General features: G+C 34.5%; 1 protein-coding gene and 1 long non-coding RNA gene across 12 annotated transcripts in view; one reads left to right on the forward strand and one right to left on the reverse strand.

Moving 5' to 3' along the window:
- The window catches only part of LOC105483759 (ATPase plasma membrane Ca2+ transporting 1), a 117,901-nt gene extending 96,266 nt beyond the window's left edge, over positions 1-21,635 (forward strand). For 3 of the 7 annotated variants that reach the window (XM_071071322.1, XM_071071323.1, XM_011744736.3), the window contains exons 16-21: positions 5,353-5,544; positions 5,763-5,976; positions 6,435-6,646; positions 8,252-8,359; positions 10,408-10,590; positions 18,396-21,635. In XM_071071322.1, the coding sequence (XP_070927423.1) occupies positions 5,353-5,544; positions 5,763-5,976; positions 6,435-6,646; positions 8,252-8,359; positions 10,408-10,590; positions 18,396-18,707 (1,221 nt within the window). In that variant the 3' untranslated portion in view covers positions 18,708-21,635. Of the gene's footprint in view, positions 1-5,352; positions 5,545-5,762; positions 5,977-6,434; positions 6,647-8,251; positions 8,360-10,407; positions 10,591-10,963; positions 11,116-18,395 lie in introns of all 7 variants that reach the window. The other 4 variants (XM_071071324.1, XM_024793367.2, XM_011744735.3 and 1 more) reach the window with 2 other exon arrangements.
- Positions 11,057-22,668, reverse strand: part of LOC105483758 (uncharacterized) — an 80,287-nt gene continuing 68,675 nt past the window's right edge. For all 5 annotated transcript variants that reach the window (XR_011608992.1, XR_011608990.1, XR_011608991.1 and 2 more), the window contains one exon: positions 11,057-16,376. This is a non-coding gene — a long non-coding RNA (uncharacterized lncRNA). The remainder of the gene's footprint in view (positions 16,377-22,668) is intronic.

Genomic DNA, 22,668 nt, shown 5'->3' on the forward strand with positions numbered 1-22,668 from the left:
TTATAAGTCTAATTAGTTTATGCATTAGCTTTATTTGATGTCATGAAATCTGACTAGATTGTTTCTTTTGAACAATTTAATAATATTATATGTTGACTTTGTATTCTGTTAATTTTTTAATGTCTGTCATCTTACCTGAACCTTTAACAACCCTTTTACGCAGGACACAGGCTTAGAACAGTTGTATTTAAATTAAAAATATAATTGAGACTTTTCCATTCATCTACTCAATTACTCTTCAGTTATTTAAAAAGTAATTGAATACCATCATTTTATATATAATCTTTTTTGACTGAAAAAAGCCTACCTACTTGTTTTCCCCAGAGTCCTCAATTTAAGTATTTTATTTTCTTTGAGTTTCATTTTATTTTTGGAAAATACTGGTTCATAATCACAATTCTCAAATCCAGAACTATCAGGAAACTGAAATTTTTAACCTAAATTTTGCAGCAGACTCATTTGATTGCAAAATTTGTTCTGAACTGATGTGAGGCTGTTATTTGTCCTACTTAGTGTGAATATTCATAGCCATTGTAGAGATTTTAATGTGGTTTTTATGGGGTGCTAAGCTCTTTTGGGAAAATTGAGATACAAGGTTATGTGTCTCATTATCTTTCCAAACTATGAGAGACTGAATTCTGAATCACAATCTGGCCCTAAGGTTTTCAGATGAGAGATTGTTTTTGTGTACAAATGTTTATTTGCATAATTTGTCCCCCTGATATTTTGCTGCTAAAATAGAAATTTAGAAGATCTACCATGGTGGCAGCCTTTCAACAGGAGTGAGAGAGATGGGGAAAGGAAATTATGGGTAAATTTTCCTCAATCAAAAGCAGTGAATCCAAAGATCCCCCACCCTACCCCATCCCAAATTTAAATAGTTGGCAGCTGCATTGGTAGGAGCTTCTGAAGACATGTGAAGCATAGCTGAAGAGGTCTATGGAATAATTAAGTGCTCTTAGTTTTGCTCTAGGCAAACAGGCTCGTTCCCTTTAGGAACATAGGATCACTCACTGCTGCTCTTGAGCATTTAGCAGGATTTTTATTGCTATTTACATTCTGACAGCTGACCAGAAAGGCATTTATGTAAAATGAATTTTAAAATAAAAAAAGCTTTCTTCCCAAAACTTGAATGTAAGGACAATGGGCTTTAAGTAAATACAGGTAAATGTAATCAAACAAAAACACAATACACTGGCTGGTTGGTTAGTGTTTTTTAAGCTCTTTACGGTTTTAGGCCCAGTTTTACCACTTTTTTTTTTTTTTTTTTTTTAATGATAACGTGAAAAGTCTGAATTTAGTTCAAAAACAGACTGGCCATGATGGCTCATGCCTGTAATCCCAACACTTTGGGAGGCTGAGGCGGTCAGGAGTTCAAGAACAGCCTGGCCAACATGGCAAAACTCCATCTCTACTAAAAAAAAAAAAAAAAAAAAATTCACTGGGTGTGGTGGTCATGCCTGTAATCCCAGATGCTTAAAAGGCTGAGGCATGAGAATCACTTGAACCCAGGAGGCACAGGCTGCCGTGAGCCAAGATGACACCACTGCACTCCAGCCTAGGTGACAGAGCAAAGCTCTGTCTCAAATAAATAAATTTAGTTCAAAAACATAGAGAAACTATAAGTGCTTGGTAGCTTGGACTTGAAACTACTCTTGTTTAAGCTTGAATTTACTTTGGTTTTGCATTTGTTCAGTTAAAACTTAAAGATAAACGTCTTGTCTTAGAGGTTTTTTTAGTTAAAGAAATCGCTGTTGATAATTTCTTTCTAAATGTATCTCTTATTTTTCAGGCAGGTATAGCATTTTGGGGCATACGTTCTTGATTTGTTGATCTGTAGATAAAGTGTATGTTCTGCTTGTCCATTTGGCCCTTTTTATTCATGGATTATGCATCTGCAGAATCAACCAACTGTAGATAGAAAATATTCAGAACAAAAATTTGGATGGTTGCGTCTGTAGTGAACATGTACAGACTTTTTCTTATATTCCCTAAATAATACAGTATAACAATTACCTGCATAGCAAGTTTTGGTCAAAGGAGAGAATCCTTGTCACATATTATTCTTGCCAAAAATTAGTTAACCGTGTATTGCTATCATCAAGGACTGAATGTCATGGTGTAATCCGATAATCAAATACATCTATGGTAGTAAAACCTAAAGTAATTAAAATACTTTTATTTTAAACTTTATTTGGATTAATGCGGGACTCCAAATATTAAGAGACTGTTCAGTATTCCAGTCCAGAAACATTAGAAGTGAAGAGTTGCTGTTTCCTAAAAATTCACAGCACATGGAAATAATCACAGGATAGTGACAAGTTTTTCAGGAAGAAGTCCTTGACTCTGCCTGTTAAGACTGGAAAAGGTTTTCTGGAAGAGATGCCAGTTTAGCTGAGGGAAGGAGAGGAACCAAGAGGCCCTCATTCATCAGCGAATTATGTACAAGTTGTTCAGTCTAACTAGAAGAGGTTGTGGTACTGTAATGAGATACGAAGCTAGAAGAATTCACAGGGTGCCACATTAAAAAGGCCTTGAATGCCAAGATAAGGATTTTTTTCTCTTATCCTGTAGATGAACATTTGACAAGCCTACTTCTGATGAAGTAAGTTTAGAGACATACTATGCGATATCATATAACTCCTAGAAGCTCATTTTTTAAAAGCACTTTAACCTTTTGTGATTGAAAGTTTTCCAGACTTGTTTCATCATAGAACTAGATTTTATCTGAATGCTAATTAACACCATAGAGTTACTTTTAGAAATTTTAAGGATTTTGAGCATGGGAATGGTGAGATTTGCATTTGTATAATATAGGTATGATGAGAATCAAGAAATCCCATTGAGTTTAAGTGTGTTAAATATGTGGGACATTGGCCAGGTGTGGTGGTTCATGCCTGTAATCCCAGCACTTTGGGAGGCCAAGGTGGGTGGATCTCTTGAGGTTGGAAGTTTGAGACCAGTCTGGCCAACATGGTAAAACCCTGTCTCTACTAAAAATACAAAATAGTGGGTGTGGTGGTGTGCGCCTGTAATCTCAGCTACTTGGGAGACTGAGGCGAGAGAGTGGCATGAACCCGGAAGGCGGAGCTTGCAGTGAGCCGAGATGGCGCCACTGCACTCCAGCCTGGACAACAGAGTGAGACTCTGTCTCAAAAAAAAAAAAAATAAGTGGGACATTAAAAGTAAAATAGTCACAATGGGAGCTGGAGACTAAGATTCTAAAATAAGATTGTTTCTTCATTGAGTATTTTGAGAAAGGTTTCATCTGAACTTCTTGTTTATCAAAACAATGTATGCATAGCATTTAAAAGGTCAGGTAGTTCTGTAAGACTTAATACCAAGTCCCCTACCACATACCAAATTTTTGGCTCCTGAAGGAAAACAGTTTTAGCTGCTTCTGTTCCTTAGTTATGTACCTTTATATCTCTAAATCACATGATTCTGGTGCTTTTTGATTGTTTTAATATAAGGCTTTAACTACTGACTTTCATTAATGAAGATGAGGACTTTGTGCTTTTACAGGCACATAGACCACATTCACCCCGTATACCTTCATGCTTACTACCTATCCCATCATCTGCCAGCAGAGTTATATCATAATTTAGGTTCGATCAACATTCAGTCCTTACTGTGACTGTAAATGCTGTTTCAACCTGATCTATGTGGTCTACTGTAATTACTTTTCCTTCCTTACACAGCTTTTTATGTTCCCTATAATTTGTTGTCTTTTTTACTTTCTTTTAATTTTTATTTGGTTTGTTTGAATTGTTTTGGCTTAGTTTTTCTATGTACTTAACTCTAATTCATCCCCAAATTATCTGTTCCATATATCGGAGACCTTTAGCATTCTTACCAGTTTTAGTTTCTAAGGGATAACGTCTCTTAACATCTTTCAATGTGCTTTAATCTACACTTGCTGTTTGCTGGCCTTGCTGCACAGCTGTCTTCTTGGTCTCCATACCTGAGGATTTTCTTTATCTCTCATTTGTGTTGGATCATGTACTTCACGAATTCAGTTGCATCATCATCTTTGGTTTACTCCCTTATCTGGTGGAGTCATCTCCTCCAGCTGCTTCTTGAGAAAAGGTTTGTCTTAGTCCATTTTGTATTGTGATAACAGAGTATCTAAGACTTAGTATTTCATGAACAATAAAAGTGTCTTTGACTTGAGGTTCTGGAGGTGAGTAAATCCAAGAACCAGGGTGCCAGCATCTGGTGAGGGCCTTCATGCTGCATCATGTCATGGGAGAAGGGCAAGAGAACATTGCAGGTGAGCACTAAAGCAAGAGGGGGTAAAACTCACCTTTATAATGAATTCACTCTTGATAATGAAACCACTCCCAAGATAATGGCATTAATCCATACATGAAGTCAGAGCCTTCGTCATGATATCACCTCTGAGTTTCCATGTCTGCACTTTGCTGATTGAAGATTACATTTCCAACACATGAATTTGGGGAATACTTTCAGCCCGTAGCAGGGTTCATGAGGTTTAGCTTTTTGATAATTTTTTAGCGAATCCTACTCCCTTCTAATTACTGCCTTATCTCTCTGCAAAGATAACCAGTATCCTGAAGATTATTCCTTTTGCCTGTTTTTGAACTTCGTACAGAAGAATCATACATTATGTGTTGAGTTCATCTTCTTTATTCAGCATTATGTTTGTGAGATCATTTATGTTAATATAGTTGTTCACTCATTTTATTAATTGCCCCATTCTCTTGTTGATAACATTGTTACTAGTTTGAAGGTTCTAAATGCGTCTTCAGTAGACTTTCAAAAGATCTTCCTTTTTTTATTGCTACCTTCACCCCTACTTCCAGTGTCATGTAAATCTACCAAGTCCGAAGCTGTGCAGGAGGGTTCTGTGATCGGGGGGAAAGGGGGCTACTTCTACTTTCTCTACCCGTGGATTACGATTCAGCTTTCTTGTGTCTGCTGAGTTACTTAGCATTTGGCTGTCTGCTTTCAGTGTTTTTTGGTTTTTTTTTTTTTTTTTGGTAGAATCTCCTTTTCCTCTAACTTTGTCTTCATAGAGTTTGTTTGCTTTTTATTAATATATACCTTTTTGTGTGGCTTTTGGAAGGAACTTGGGTAATGTCTTTGTTCATTCCTCCATTTTTAGCCCAACTTGAACCTTATTTTTAATACTTCATTCTTTGTTTGATTTCTGCTAAACCAGAATGTCTTTCCTAGTAATATCTTAGAATAACTCTGTTACCTTCTTTTAATGTAAATTTAAGTCAATATTTATTAGGTATAGTTGTCAACTTTTGTTTATTAATTGTGTATTTTTTGACTATTTGAAAGTTAAAACATTTAGTCTAATTCACAAAATTTTTTTAACAGGGTATTGCTGGAACTGATGTAGCTAAAGAAGCGTCCGATATTATTCTCACAGATGACAACTTTACAAGCATTGTTAAAGCAGTTATGTGGGGACGAAATGTGTATGACAGCATCTCAAAATTCCTTCAGTTCCAACTTACTGTTAATGTAGTAGCAGTGATTGTTGCTTTTACGGGCGCCTGTATTACTCAAGTAGGTGATTTGTCTATTAAAACTTGTTTCCTTTAAATAAAAGTACATAAAATGCCTTTTTAAAAATACATTAAGCTGAAGCTTAATGTTTTAGGTTAGTTAATATAAAAATATAATCCTGTTCTGTTTCTCAAGTTTTTAAACCCTAAAGGCTTCCTGAGAGTTGCTGAGTGCCCTGAGTAGTTGTGAATGTCTATTAGGAAACATATCTTTTCTAGGACTCACCGCTTAAGGCTGTGCAGATGCTGTGGGTAAACCTCATAATGGATACGCTCGCTTCCCTGGCTCTGGCAACGGAACCACCCACTGAGTCTCTCTTGCTTCGGAAACCTTATGGTAGAAATAAGCCTCTCATCTCACGTACAATGATGAAGAATATTTTGGGTCATGCATTCTATCAACTTGTAGTAGTCTTTACACTCTTATTTGCTGGTAAGAATTCAGTGTCTAATAAATAAAGCTTCAGTTAATTGTTTCTTTTCCAAGCTAATCATCCAAGATGTTATAATGTTATAAATTTTCAAGAGCCTAAGTTCTATTCCTGACTTCCCGTTTATCTTTAATTTCTTCTTCTGTATCAGTGAGTGCTGAGTAAATTTGGGGAGACAATAAGATAGATAGTAGGGGGAGAATAAAGGTCCTGATGTCTTATCCTGGCTCTCCACTGATTTAGATATGTGATCCTGAGATCGTCACCATAGTTTTGGGAGCTTCTGTTTCCTTGTCTATAAAATAAGAGAGTTGTACTAGATAATCCCAGGTTTCTTCCAGCTCCTTCCATGCTGCCATTTCAGATAAAATAAAAAGTCTAGCTAAGTTTTACTTCGTATTCTTCCTTGAAATCTTACTTGGTATGATAATTACAAAATAGTCATTTTTCGTTCTTTCAGGAGAAAAGTTTTTTGACATTGATAGTGGAAGAAATGCTCCTTTGCATGCACCTCCTTCAGAACATTATACTATTGTTTTTAATACCTTTGTGCTGATGCAACTTTTCAACGAAATAAATGCCCGGAAAATTCATGGTGAAAGAAATGTATTTGAAGGAATCTTTAACAATGCCATCTTCTGCACAATTGTTTTAGGAACTTTTGTGGTACAGGTGGGTAATTGGAAAAGATAGTTTCAAATTTGCCTGTTATATGGGAGACATTAGGTAAACAGCTTGTTCTAGCAATCACTTGTGTGGAACATGTGTGGAACTATTGCCTTGGTGACATCTATAGGATCTGGTGATTTAAGGTATATGTTAATATGAGAACTGAATCTCTTGTTCTTAGAAGTAAATGCCACAACCAACTAGGCAAACGGTTTTATTTCTTCCAACTATAAAGTGAAAGATACTATTTCTTAGGAAACAAAGTCAGCCAATCACATTAATTGTTTCCCCAGCATTTTAGTATTCTTTTTACATCCCACATTATACCAAAAAAAGATCAAGTTTAAATTTAAAAATAATTAAGATCACTTGTGCAAATAAATATTGAACTCTTTTCATGCTCATTATTTTCTTGATTTATAAAAGAAAATTACTTCAGTTTTATATCTCTACTAAAATCCAGACCTGATTGTCAAATCAGTTATTATCTAATTGGGCTACTAACAAAGCAGTTAGAAATCTATCTGTAGAACTGTACAGATTAACTTAAAAAATAGTGGAACCGAGAAGTAAAAATCACTTGAATTTGAATGAAGTAGAGCTAAAAAGAAAGGAATTGTAACTTTGAAGTTTTAAAATATTAACTTCCAAAATTATTTTTGATTTTAATATTTGAGAACTACTTAACTGCCATATCAGAGAGAGCCCTTTCAGATTCACAGGAGGATGAATATTGTTATTTGATTCGTTTTTAAAAAGTATTTATTTTTTGATTAAGATGGGGTCTTGCTGTGTTGCCTAGGCTGGTCTTGAACTCCTGGGCTCAAGCGATCCTCTCACCTCAGCCTCCAAAAGTGTTAGAATTACAGGTATGAGTTGTCACACCCAACCCCAGTTAATTCTTAATATTTCCATGCACACTATTTTAGGCTTTTTAGATAACAAGCAAAGCATAAGCACTGTATTATGAATTTATGTTCATCATCAGGCCTCACTCTTTTCATAAAGGAGAGCAAATCTGAGATCACCTCACCTGAATTAGCCCATATTTCATAGAACTTTGCAAGTTGCCTTTCTTCTCTTACAGTCTGTTTGTATTTATCTTAATAGGTCTAAATGTTAACTAGAAATAAACAGCTATGTGGAACTTTTTAAATATTGTATATTTTTCCAGTAACATACAGTCTTTTCTACAAAAGAGTACTATATTTTGAGAAAGACATAAATTATTTGAAGAATTGTACTAAATACAGGGGAATGTAGTTGCTTGGGGTTATATTGGAAACATAAAGTTATTCTTCTTCGTCATAAGAATTTTACTTTTTAGTAAGCATAATTTAAACATGAAATACGCAAGCATTAAAAACATTGGGCAAGATTTTACTTTATTTCAGTTGTCTTTTTTTGTAAGAGGGAACCCTTTCCCTGGAGAGGAAAGAGGAAAGGTCTGTTTCAGTTGTCTTATTTTCAGTTGTGACTAATATAATACACTTCATCAGAATAGTGGTTGTTCACCTTATTTTAGAGGACATAAATTTGATATTTTTTAAAGTATATGAATTTTTAAATTTAAGATTTAAGTAAATTTACTCTTGATTATTCCTCCAGATAATAATTGTGCAGTTTGGTGGAAAACCTTTCAGTTGTTCAGAACTTTCGATAGAACAGTGGCTATGGTCAATATTCCTAGGAATGGGAACGTTACTCTGGGGCCAGGTAAAAGTCTCATTAGTTTTTGCTTAAACCTAAAGTGATTTTTTTTTTTTAAAAAATTTTTAGTGTGTATTTTCTTTAACAGTTTCATTACTTGATTCTAAATCGTTAACATGGTGAGTAAAGAGAGGGAATTCAAAGATAATTTTTTTTAATGTTGTATATAGTTCCAGTATGTCACTTGTTCATTATGATTATGCCTGTACTATAAAATACTATCCTAACTTTTTATGTGGTTTTTTTTTACTTGTTTTTTAGAAAAGTTTTGTAGCAGTTGTTAAAAATGATGTATTTATAACTGGTTAGGATGCTAATATCTGTATCTTTTACTCTATAACCTATTTTTACATTTTCAGAAAAAAATTTTTAACAAAAATGTAGAAAATACATGGCCGGGCGCGGTGGCTCACGCCTGTAATCCCAGCACTTTGGGAGGCCGAGGTGGGCGGATCACCTGAGGTAAGGAGTTCGGTAACAGCCTGGCCAGCATGGTGAAACCCCATCTCTACTAAAAATACAAAAATTAGCCGGGCATGGTGGCAGGTGCCTGTAATCCCAGCTACTCGGGAGGCTGAGGCAGGAGAATCGCTTGAACCCAGGAGGCGGAGGTTGCAGTGAGCTGAGATCGCGCCATTGCACTCCAGCCTAGGGGAGAAGAGCGAGACTTCGTCTCAAAAAAAAAGTAAGGAATACGTATACGTACTTCGTCATTTTGTTCTGTAATTTAATCTAATATGCAGCATAAGAAAAACTGACCTTAGAGAGTGTTTTTATAAAAATAATGTTACCTGGAAAAAGGGGTCACAAAATGATGTTTTAGATTTGAATTGAATAGCTTTAACAGTGTATGTATAAAATAAAGTGCCTGAAATAAGAGATATACCTCATATTTACTATAGGCAGCTTACTTGCAAATGCATGTCATTATTTTTTAAATGTAAGTGATAATGATTTATGCATTTTAAGCCCATTACTATAAAACTAAGTTATAGAAAATCTATACTAACGTTTTCATAAATGAAGGTTAATATATTTTATGGCATATAATTTGCATAAGCTAATTTATTGTCATTCTGCAAATCAGTGAAGCCAGACTTTCAGGGTTTCCATAAATTTAGCTCAATCTTTACATCTTTTTATCTCTTCTTTTTCTTAATTATGTTTCTAGGTTCGGAGGTTTCTTATCCATTTTGAATACCTCATTAATAGAGATCATCTTTTAAGTAGGACCCATACTAAGTGTACCATGGTAGAACAAGCACTGCCTTTGGTGGTCAGGAGACCTAGGTTCCTAGTCACTCCATGAACAAGTCACTTTATGTGCCTTGAAGCCTATTTCACCTTGGTGAAATGAAGTGGGTGTACTAGAAGTTCTCCAAGCAGAATTCTATAGCTGACTACATGCTTGTTTCTCCCTGACAAACTCAACTGCTGCCTTAAAGAATGGATGTTAACACATAAGCTAATACATGTGTATTGGTGTTTCTTGTATCCTTTGTGTTTTCTGGGGCATCTGTTTTTGTTTGGTATCATCAATCAATACTAATCTAATTTTAAACTGTTGCGTTTTTAAAAAATACTTAATCAACAAAACTATTTTCAGTGTAACCTTGATGATTTTTTAAAATTTTTGTACATTTTTTCTCATTGAACTCTGACAGCATTAATGAAATGTAAACATGTTTTGCATCTAGTAAGACCAGCTGCCATTTTCATTGTATTCAAAATAAATAGAACTTTAAGTAAATACATATATCAGACCATGGTTTTAAAATGTACTGTCTTGAATGTCCTGATGAAAATGTGAAAAATGTAATCAGGTTAATTTCCATTTAGGAAAACTTTTTACCCTTCAAACTCAAATCTTTTGTGTAGCTAAGAGAAGAATGTGTTTTGCTCTGGGAGAGAAAGACTAATCAACAGGATCCCATTACTTCGTTGGTAAAGATAGTCGAATACTCTGACTATTTTTAGTACCTTTAGTATTACAGTTGATCAGCTTACCTTTACTTGATATGATTTATTTCTAAGTTCATTCCCCTGTGTTGTAGCTTATTTCAACAATTCCAACTAGCCGTTTAAAATTCCTCAAAGAAGCTGGTCATGGAACACAAAAGGAAGAAATACCTGAGGAGGAATTAGCGGAGGATGTTGAAGAGATTGATCACGCTGAAAGGGAGTTGCGGCGTGGCCAAATCTTGTGGTTTAGAGGTCTGAACAGAATCCAAACACAGGTATGGGCCTGGTAGAGAGGTAGGAGAGATGATGGGAGCCAGGGCTTTTTGACCTGGGGAGGAGATTCGAGTGTACTTCTTAAACTTCCTCTCTAGCCTTCCCAACCCACAAATTGTATTCTCTTGAAAAGTAATCCTGGTGCCTGGAATGAGTGAGACTTTTAACTGATTATGAAAGAATGTGTCTATATGCCCCTAAGCTCCTTTTTTCCTAGCTCCCCCACCCCCCACTTCATCTCAAAATGCTATTCTTGCCTATAAGCTTTGTTAAAAGTGCCTTTTTCTTTTTATATGTTGATAGATGGAATGGTCCTTTCTCTTGTTCTCTCTCTCTCTTGCTGAGCAAGCTGTCACAATCTCTGATTCCTTGCAGATGGATGTAGTGAATGCTTTCCAGAGTGGAAGTTCCATTCAGGGGGCTCTAAGGCGGCAACCCTCCATCGCCAGCCAGCATCATGATGTAACAAATATTTCTACCCCTACACATGTAGTGTTTTCCTCTTCTACTGCTTCTACTACTGTGGGGTGTGAGTGTGTGTTCCTAAGTGCATGAAATTAACATTTCCTACTTCACACACCTAACGTTTCTCATTTTCTCCTTAATGTTTGAATTCATTGTTCAGGCTTTTTCATAAAGCTTTCTTTTCGTAAAGTGGATTGAGACCTCAAAGTGTTGTCATTGTTGTTTTATTTCTTAGAGGGCTAGACAACAGGTGGAACAATTGCAACCAAAGATTAGATGCAATCTGTGAGCTTGTCTCTGTGCTAACTGATAGTTAATATGGGGAATAAAATTGTAGCTTAGAACTTGTGAAACTACTATAAATTTTTGAGTATATGCCTTTAAACATGTTTATACTGCATGGTTCCTAAAAGCATGTGATTTGAAACTCATCTAACAGAACCAGGAAATTGCATTTTCAAAGCTAAGAATAAACTTAGCATTTTGACTTTTGTCCAATTTGGAAAGTAAGTTAGTAGCCTGAAGACAAGTTTTCAGTCTGTATAGCCAGTTGCTTGCCTTCTTAACCTGAACTTTGTCTTTGATTTGTTGTTGTTGTTATTGTTGTTTGGCTGTGGGGTGGTTTCGGGGGAAATCACTGTAAATTTTAAAACTTCCTGTGGTATTTATGGTTTAGGGTGTTTTTTTTCCATTTGTATAGTCAATTTAGTTAAAAATTGCATCATAGATAAGAAATGTTCTGTTAAGTTTCAGTAGAAGTAGGAAAGTATACTATTGATTAATTGTTGAACCAACAAATGTTGTAATTTTCAATAATTGACTAACATTTTCTTTTAGGTTTTTAGTAAATAGCAAACTTTGTAAAGGCCTTATAAGCTATAAATATTACTGAGAATTCATGGTGCATTCTCGAATATGGAGGCATTAAAGATGTAAACCCAACCTCATCCCAAAAATTTACAGCGATACCTAAGGTTAGCCTTGAAGTAGACAGAGACCTATCTTCTCCCTTTGGTCTCCAGCCAGCAAAGGACTAGAGGAACCTTGAGAAGCTGCAGAGAGGATGAAATAAGGGAGAAAACAGTGCAGACTTTCTACTTAATGCCTGTTTGTTCCCTATTTACTTAAGTATATTTTTATTTGATATTTTTAAAAATGTGGTGAAACAGGCACAGTAAGAACTGTCCCTGTTTTACAGGTATGAAAACTGCCTTACAGTTTAAATAACTTGTCTATGGCTAATAAGCAGAGGCCGCATGGTGTAAAGCAAAGTGCACACAAGTGTTTCAAGTGACCCTCTAACATTAAGATATTAAATTTACATACAGGGACAGCTAAAACTCTTTCTTTTAAAAATTACCTACCTGAATAAAATGGTAACCATAAATTGCCTGGCCTTACACCTGGTACAGTAAAAATGCCTCTTCCTCCCTGTATCTATGGATTTCAAACTATGCCCCTCTCTCTAGAGCTCCTTACCACCTAGCCCTAGATGGTAAATGTTCTACAAGCCTTTATGGAAGGCCTACCATATGTCAGAACTATGCTGGAACCTCTAGAACCTGCAGTCTAGTAGAGGACAAAAACAAATAGTTAGAAATTTCTACATGGTAGTAAAACACAACCTGTCATAACAGGGTCCTTAGTCTACCCTGGAAAGTCAAGAAAAATTGCCTGAAGGAAGTGACTCCCAAGATGACCCTTGATAGAATTTACCAAATGAGGCCTCAGTGATTATAATCTCGTACTAAAAGAGGAATAAACTAAGGGATTGATAATAGTCTGGTACTGAAAGAGTAATAAACTAAGGAAAGCTGAAATGGAAGTAAGCATCTGTTTATACCCCACAAGAAGGAGCCAAACTCAGACTTTATCCTGATAGACCCCCTTCCCTCAAAATTTTAAATTTGAAAAATTCAAACCTACAGACATGTTGAAAAATAAATACATGAAAATCTTTCACCTGGATTTACCACTTAATATTTTATCACACTATTTTATCTGTATATTAATATAACTCTTTTTCTGAGCCATTTGAAAATGGCAGATACCACGGCATTTTATCCCTAAATACTTCAGCATGTACCTAAGAATTCCCATATATAATCATACTTTATTATCCAAGAAATTTAACATTGATACCATATTATCTAACAGACAGTTAGTATTCAGATTTCTCTGGTTGCCTCCAAAATTTCCTTTATAACTTTTTTAATCCAAAATAATTATTGACAGTATGTGTGTTATGAGTCTGGTCCCCAACTTGGATTCATTCCTTACCTTTATTTTTTATGACTTTGACTTTTGAAAAATCCAGGTGAATTGTCTTATGAAGGGTTCTACATTCCAGATTTGTCTGATTGAGTCCTACTGGTTAGCTTCATATTACACTTTTTTGGCAAGTTTATCTCATGGGTGATGCGTATCCTATTCATTTTTATTTACCAATATTTTAAGTAATTGTTTTTTTCATTTGGAGGGATATCAGATGACTTTAGGTATACTATACTTATATTTCTTAGTCTGAATGTGTTCCAAGCTTTATGTTAAATATCAAAGCAATCATAAACTGTCTTAAGACAGACAGGCAGACACATATACACACACACCTCTGCACATCCACCCCAGGCTCTTTTTTTCTGATGCATTGTTCATATGAAACCTCTTGAGTTTCTGAGCCCATGTGGCTAGGGGAGCAGATACTTCAGGGAAGTAAAGGTGTACTTAAGAGAGTAGCAAAGGAAAGTTTGTAGTTGTTGCTTTATCAAGGTTTGAGATGGTTACTTCTTCATTCTATGTCCTATGTTCTTGGAGTTATCCAGGGACTAAATCAGATCTTGTTAATACAGTTGTCATTATACACCAAGAGTTGCAGTAATTATGTTGCTGTTACCATAAACGTCTTTCAACCTTGTTGGTGGAGCATTGTGTTAGGTGGTACAGAACATCAGCCAATATATAGAATTATGTTAATATATTTAATGAAAGGTTTCATTTTATCACTGTGTTTCTGCCCTAATATGGAATAGTTTTAAAACTACCTGTGGGTGTCACATTTCTTTAACCTTTATTGGGTGACCTTGCTTAGCTAAAATAGAAGAAAGAATCGATTTCAACTTTGTCAAATGCTAGACTCAAACATCTCTGAAGAGACCTTTTCCCCTTCATTATTAGTCAGATCTTCAATCTTACAGGTCTCTAGAGAAAACATTCTGTAGTTTTTTTCTATTTATAAAGTATATCATTCTAACACCAGTTTTTACCATTAGTAGACTTTTTTTTTTTCCTGAATAAATAACTACACATTTCTGGAAATGAGAAATTGAGAGAAAATCTGGTTTTCTAGATGAAGGAGGAGGAAACTACAGCTTATGGGCCAAATCTAGCCTGGTGCCTACTTTTGGAAATAAGTTGTTATTGGAATGCAACATTGCCCATTCATTTAAGTATTACCTGTGGCAGATTTTTCACTATAAGGGCAGAGTTGTATAATTGTGACAGACTGTATGACTCACAAAACCTAAAATATTTTACTGTCTGGCACTTCACAGAAAAAGTTTACCAACCCCTGTTCCAGATAGATAAAGACATTACACAGGTGGGTCTCCTTTTGAGATAGTTTAATATGCAAGTATCCAACTTTGGAAAACAAAATCTAGAATTTTGTTTCTAGTTGCAGAGTATCTTTTACTGTGCCATTGCAGTTAGTGCACATAGAAAAGTACTAGTGAAAACAAATTTCAGAAGTGGGCAATTTGTTGTAGAAGGTAAGATTTATTGGCTTATGATTAGTATTTTAGAGCTCTCTCTTCTGTACAATATTTTGGGCAGTAAACAATGTTATTTTCTGCTATCAAAAGTTAGGATGGTATTTACAAAAATTGGTTTTGTAGGTACATGATCTTGATTTGTTATTATTTCATATATTGTTTACTTTGATAATCATTTTCAGTTTCTTAAAATTACTTCATGATTATGATAATCACTTCAGTTTTTTTGTTTACCATATATGCTTATGCAGTATTTTTGGGAGTTTTTTTCTCCGTTGAATAATTTACTTTTACAGAATATTTTTGACATAAGAATTACTGAATTTTTCTTAATTCTGATAATTTCGAGGGGTGTAAGTATGCTCCACAGAGTAGGTTTAAATAGATAATAAATAGGAATTGAATTTTAAAACTGGATAAAATAAATAGGCTTGGATTTACAAAAGCCTGTATTTAAGTTTACTTATATTTCTGCTTAAATCGAATTATTTATGGTATTAATATAGTTTCCTTCCTACCTAAAGTATTGTGCACAAAATTATTTTCCTCACAGTTATTGTACTGTGAGAATTTTACATACAGAAAGTAATAAAGATCAGAGCAGGTGTAATCCAGCTCAGTGCCATGCCTTGGATCAAGAGTGCTTTCTTATGTTCTTTATAAGTAGAAAGTAAAACAAGTCTGGTTTGATGATTCCTGGTTAATCTGAGCTTTATTGTATGTATCTCAAGAACTGTTCTTTGAAAATTGAATTGCTTTTGAGCATTGCTGAGCTGGCCTAGTAACGTGCTGAAACTAACTAGTCATGTGGCTTAAATAGATGTGTCAGACAAAGGAAGCATTAATCTTAATCTTATGGAATGTTTTATTCAAGTGAAGTTGGTGATAAAGTAAATGTTTGCATGTTTTTGTCTTCTCTTGACTTCCAAGGAACCTGGAATTGGGAGCCCAGAAACCTAGGTTTTAAGACTCTTTAGCACTAATTAGGAGTTCCTTAACAAGTCAGCCACCCATCCTCTCTGTTGCTCAGTTTTATTATTTATGAAGTGGTTAGAAAAAAAAATCTCTAATATTGTTTCAGTAAATTCTTTCAGATAGGAAAAATCTTCGCAGAATTGGAAGTTTTGCTAAGAAGGAATTTAATCTGATTTTGCCTGCCACTGGTGTATGTGTGTAATTGTGTGTGCACATACACTTGTTGCCCTCACCTTTACACTCTGCCCCTCTTAGAGCTTCACTAACTCAAATCTCTAACTTAAGTTTATACCTTTCTTCTGAGCTCTACATATTTTCCAAATTTAACATGTTTAAAAAGTAGATTTATTTCCCCCAATTCTTCACTGCTCACTTTTATACCCAGACTGATTACAAAGAAAGACAGAAAACACACACATACACAGAAAGCTTAACTGTTGTTCTATCTTCAGTATCTGCAGCACCAGCAGCTTTATCAAACAAGCAACATCTTCAGGGTTGTCTTGAACAGTTCTCATCACCCGTCAAGTTTGCTAGCTGATTCTCTGGTTTGTATTCTTCTCCGTGCCTACAGGCTGCTGATACCAACAGATTTTTTTAAGAAGTTATCTTTTTGCATTTTAAGCTCTACAGTTTGTTATTAGGACAGTCAGGATACTTGCTGAATGTTCACATGTATAAAATGTGAATTTTAAGACTTCACAATAAAACAGTGAATGAATTACTATAACGTTATATTTAGCAAGCATTGTTTACATTCCATATGTAGAACACTTTACATCTTAGTAAAGGGGAAGGGGAACAAGAGCAATAAAAGAAATTGAAAAATATTTGCTGCTATTCATCTATCAAATTAAGGAACTAAAGTACAAGCAATCGAATAGAATAGAATTATGAAAGATGGTAAAGTTGCAAGACTTTATAGAGTAGATGGCTTGCTGCTCCAAGTGTGGATCATGGGCCAGCAGCTTCAGCATCACCTTGGAGGTTGTTAGAAATGCAGGACCTCAGGCCCCTGCTGAATCAGAATCTGCATTTTAACAAGATTCCCAACTAATTTATATGCACATTAAAGTTCGAGAAGCCCTGGCCTCGATACTTGTGACCTAACACTGTTTTTAGTTTGTAGTGTGCTAACGAATTTAATCTCCCACAACAACCCCGTAAGGCAAGTACCATTGCTATTTCCCATTTTATAGTTGAAGAAACCTGTTTTGACCGAGGTTCCTCAGGTAGTAAGTGGCAGAGCTGGAATTTACACCCAGACATTTTGCTTTTGTATTTCTCAGTTGACTATGCTGTACTCTCTATATAAAGGGCTAAGTGAATATGGACTAACGCAGCTTACACATAGGGCTTGGTAAATAAGGAAAGACAACTTGAAGGCGAGATGTGGGTTCATGGCCCTAAACTCTACATCACATTTTTTAAATGCATTCACATGTTCATTTGAAGAAATGTATTGATTTATTCATTATTGCTATCTTATGAGATGAATTTGGTGACTGCATCTTTTTTCTAGAATGTCAGTGTTACTTCTCTTAACAATGAGTAAATGATGTCTTTATTACGAAACAGGATTTATTAGAATCAAAGCAAAAGCAAACACTGTATTTGAATTGATATGTGGTAAATGCTCAACTACTTGGATTTTGTCCTTTTTTTTTTTCTAAATCTGAATGACGCTTGAATTAATAGCACTGAATGTCAGTGTGTGCACTGATGTTTTTAAGTTTCATTGCCCATTAACCTTTTTCATTTATACAGCAGACTGAGAAGGAAGATGAATTGTTGAGCTATCTATTTAGGGGTGAAAATACTAGAAACCTTTTAACACTTTGTGTCTTCTTGGGAAATTTTTCACAGAAGAATCCCAGAGGATTTGTTTTTGTTTTTGATCTATTCTTTCCAGATAACTGTAGTAATTGATTTGTTTTAATCTGTTACAGAGAAAAACACTAACACTTTATAGACAAATGATAGACAAATGGCATATACTCAAATATTTATAGCTGTTTAATGGCATTTTATAGACATTTATTTGGGTTTTGTTCTTATTTTTCTTTTTAATTAAGGGAGTAGTGGGGTAGATGTGAGTTCATTGTGGCATTCAGCTTATATTTGCTTGGCTTTTTCATGGTCGGTGACACCCTAATTCCTAGCATGATAAATAGTAACCCTTTGTGCTTGATTTGTTTAACTTATTTGAGTTGTTTTCAAAATGCATTATTTTTAATTTTAAAAAAATCAGCTAAGCTTGTGTATGGTTAAGTTTTTGTTTTGTTTTCTGTTTGATTTTTGTTCTTTTAGGGAAAAAATCCTATAAAATGGCTATTAAATTTTTAGCCAATGACAATGAGATTTTCTTAATATTACTTGAATTATTTACCTCTTAATTCTTAGAGTATGTGGTTTTGTTGTTCTGTAGTGTCTTACTAAAATATTCATTTTTTTACAGTGTATTGCAAGTTCCACTGCATTACATGCAAATATGATTCACTCATACCTAGCTGTTTGTGGATTCAGACTCATAAATGAACCATTTTCAAGTTGTTAATAGTGTACTGACATCTTTCTGTGTTTTCTGATATTTACAGATTCGAGTGGTGAATGCATTTCGTAGTTCTTTATATGAAGGGTTAGAAAAACCGGAATCAAGAAGTTCGATTCACAACTTTATGACACATCCTGAGTTTAGGATAGAAGATTCAGAGCCTCATATCCCCCTTATTGATGACACTGATGCTGAAGATGATGCTCCTACAAAACGTAACTCCAGTCCTCCACCCTCTCCCAACAAAAATAACAATGCTGTTGACAGTGGAATTCACCTTACAATAGAAATGAACAAGTCTGCTACCTCTTCATCCCCAGGAAGCCCACTACATAGTTTGGAAACATCACTCTGATTGTAAGCTGAATGTTAACACACTAGCTGCATTGTAAAGAAACAAATCGAAACTGGGTCTTTTCACATATTATGATGGACAAGCTAGTATTCTTGTCTTTGGACTTCAACAGAAGACACACTTGTACGAATGTAGATTTATTTTTTTAAAAAAAAAAAAGCAAAGCTTTCTGCCAGACTGAGGGTGCTTTTTGGGGGGTGGGAGAAATGAACTGACAGATAAACAGTAACTCAGCGTAAGTGACCCGTGGATCATCAGTAGAACCCAAGCATGGTCCTGAACAGTGTATTAGCAGAGCTTTAGTTTATCTCAGTCCTGGATGGGAGAGAGGGAGGAGTAAAACTGGGCAAGACAAAGAGCCCTGGATCGTTGAATTGATACTTTAATTTCTGCTGTTGGCTGTTAATAATTTGGATTATTTATGTTTATAAATGATACAGATCTGTTTACAAGGTTTGTAGATACTTTTTTTGTTCCTGTTCATAGATGGGAAGCTTCCTTATAACTGATGCAGAGAAAAATTAGTCCTTCAAATACTGCTGTATTTTCAGGAAAAAAAAAAGGGGTGTTTCTATTGAAACTGTACTAAATTTTTGCCTACAATTTACCTTGTTAAATATTGTAGATAAATTGCTAATACTAATAGCCAAATAGATAACACTAATGCTTTGTTTAAAAAAAATGAAAAAACAAAACAAAACAAAAAAACATGAGCAGTGGTGTTCTAAATGAAGTTATGACATCTGTCCTAATTAGTTTCTTAAATACATTTACTACTTAATGGTTTTGAAGCAACTGTTTAATTTTTAAAATTTTTGAAAACTTGCTAATAACCTTTTGTTCAGAATTTAGTAGATTGTTTAATGCAGGACATCAACTACATAATGAAAGATGCTTGAAATGCTTTTGTTATTTCAGGCAAATCAAATTAAATCAAACTATCAAACTACAAGAGAACCTTAGTCCTTTTTGTTTTTGTCTAAACATGTTAGTTCAGTGATGTCTTGGTGAACTGTGAGTGAACTGTATTGATTTTTCTAATCTTTAGAGACCTTCACACAGCATGAGGGCTGTTGGCATTTTGAAAAAGGTTAATAAGTAGAAGCATACATGTTTTCCTTTTGTTTTTGAAACTTGTTTGTAAACATAAATAAATATGCCCTTTTATTAAATAAATTCATGGCAATGTTTTTTTAAAAGACATTTCAGCTTCTTTTCTCAATTCTACATATACAGTGCATCATTCTATTCTCTTTGACCACAATTGGAATAAATTTCAAGATGGTAACAGCCCCATGAAGTACCGCTTTAATTCCTTGCTGGTAATCTAATAGAATCAGATTAAGAAAATTAACACAATTTTGCCATTTGACATACTCTTCATTGAATTTGGTTTGTCTAAAATAGTCTCACAGGTAAAAAACATAATAATGACCACCATTGTCTTTGATACATTTATTTTAATTCTTAAGTGGCCAAATAACAGATTAGATAAAATGAGATTACATGAAAAGGTTCTAAAATGATATATTTAGATGCAATAATTAACCATATGCTAGAATGCCCACCTCTAAGCCAATTGGATTCTTTAGCTCTCTTTTTCTTTCCTTTGTCTACCTTCTTCCCTTTTTTGCCTCTGTCTTTACCCTTTAGAAACTGGCATGTGTTAGGGCCCAGATTTCACCAGATACACAATCCTCAGGCTGACATAAAGTTTACGAGGACTACTACTATAACTGAGAGTGCTGACCCAGCAAAGAAACATTTAGTTGATGGTGCTTGATATTTTTGGTGGGTGGGGGAAATCTTTTTCTCACCATCAAATCTTTGCAGTAATCCTCTGCAAGTCTTAGAAACACATTGGCTCTGTCAGCATTTGTAATTGTACATTTATTCATCAGATATTTATAATGAATCATACTGTAAAAAAGAGGTAGCATGATATGCTGGAAAGCATATTAGACTAGGAGTCAAGACCTGGTTTCTAGTCTTGGTTTTGCCATTAATGTGCTGCATGATCTTGGGAAAATCATTTACCCTAAATAAGGGTGGTGGACTATCTCGAAGAACCCTTTCAACTCTAAAAATTGACCCTATCAACTGGAGAGCCTACAAGGCATAGGGAATAGAGAAAAGGGAAATGTTTTCAGTTTTCTTTTTTATTTTGGTTATGCTTAAATATGAATGTAATTACCAAAAGATTTAGAAGTGCATGTGCTTTGGAGGATTTGTATTGAGCTTTTACAGTATTCATTTTTCAACTCAAGGCAATGGCTTTCTACACCAACTCTAATCCATAAACGGGTCTTATGACATCCATGAAGTAGTAGCAAGACATGCTTAGTGTGTATTTCTCTCTTTGAGACACTGTAATTTCTACCAGAAATTTCCAGAGCATTATGTAAGTAGAAAAAAATGCAAGCAAGCTGTTAAAGATCTTGGATCCCATTATAAAGTATGTATAGTTGAAATCTGTAATTCAATCACTTTTTCTCTTTTATCCTCTAACCAAAAAATTGTTTAATTTTGCATCCCAAATGTTTTTAATCTTTGTATATTTTTTAAAAATCCTTTTCTCCTCATCATTGCCTTTTTTGTGGTTGTAAATAGACTTACTTGCACTTTGAAGATGAGTTACTCCTTGTCATCTTACAAATATGTGATATGGTAATTTTCATAACAGATGTCAGTTTTGAACCAAGAATTGGTGATTTGTTTATAAGAAAAAAACTGGCTTCATTTCTGTGAAATTGCTCTTTGAAAATTTCTTTTTACACGTGTAAGCCAACTGAGATACCGTGATGGTGTTGATTTCTTTCAATGATGCTTACCATCTATTTTAGCCACTGAGCCTTTTATTATTTGTCTATTTGTAAAGTTTATTTGTCTTAACTCATTTAATAAATATACTGTTTATCTGTTTCTGAATGGGGACTGAACTTTTTGGATATTGATTGGAAAATATTTTGGAATTTTTTCTACTTTAAATTTTAGAAATCTAATTGAAAATTCTATAATGTACTTGAAATGTTATGGTTGTGTTACAGTGAATCACTCTTCTAATACGAGAGTGGCTACATTGTCCCTCTAAAATGAGAGTGGCTACATTGTCCCTACTCTCCTACCCACTGTCTTCAACCCTTATAGCACAATAGATCATTTCTGCAGTCTGTGGGAATGTAATCTGCTGGTTTTAGTACAGATTAGTTTTTCACATTAGCTATTAAGAGCTTATTTTTATCTCATTTTCCATACTTGTCAATACCAGTTATCTGAACTCTATGGGAGAAATTAATAAAATTACCATGAGTTGTTTTTTATAATAAATTATTAATATAAACTAGCAACGTTGTTGAAATACTGAGTAAACTTTAAATGATGATGAATACCATATTTTTCAGTTAGTATAAATCATTAGTAAATTATCGAGTATACTTAAGTACCATATTTGTGACACGAAAGATATTTTCCATTTTGTCAAATTGGGTTTATATAATGTATTAGACTTGAATTTTGAATTAGGTTCTCTTTGTAAAATTTAGCTGAGAAAGAAAGGGGAGTTTAAGCCTTTGCATGTTGACATTGTTCCTTCCCCATGCCTTCAAGATTGTGTCTTACTGCAGCTGCCTTCTTTCTTTAACCTGTGGTACTTTAAGACTCTTATACTCAAACCCCCATCAACTTTTATCTTTTTTAATTAGTCTGTTAACATTCATTTGTAGACCAAAATAAAAGATACTCTTAATAGCATAATTATACCACCTCACTAAAAATCTGAAAAATAATCTTTCTTTTAGAATAAGTGTTTTTATACCATAAAGACTGTTTCATGTGGTCAGAAAATTGGTAGTTGTGTTTCTGTACTTTTCTCATCAGTATGTGTCACAAAAGAAATAACCAGACCAGGCACTGTGGCTCATGCCTGTAATCCTAGCACTTTGGGAGGCCAAGGCTGGACAAT

This window comes from Macaca nemestrina, chromosome 10 (assembly GCF_043159975.1).
Source record: "Macaca nemestrina isolate mMacNem1 chromosome 10, mMacNem.hap1, whole genome shotgun sequence".
Classification (NCBI taxonomy): domain Eukaryota; kingdom Metazoa; phylum Chordata; class Mammalia; order Primates; family Cercopithecidae; genus Macaca; species Macaca nemestrina.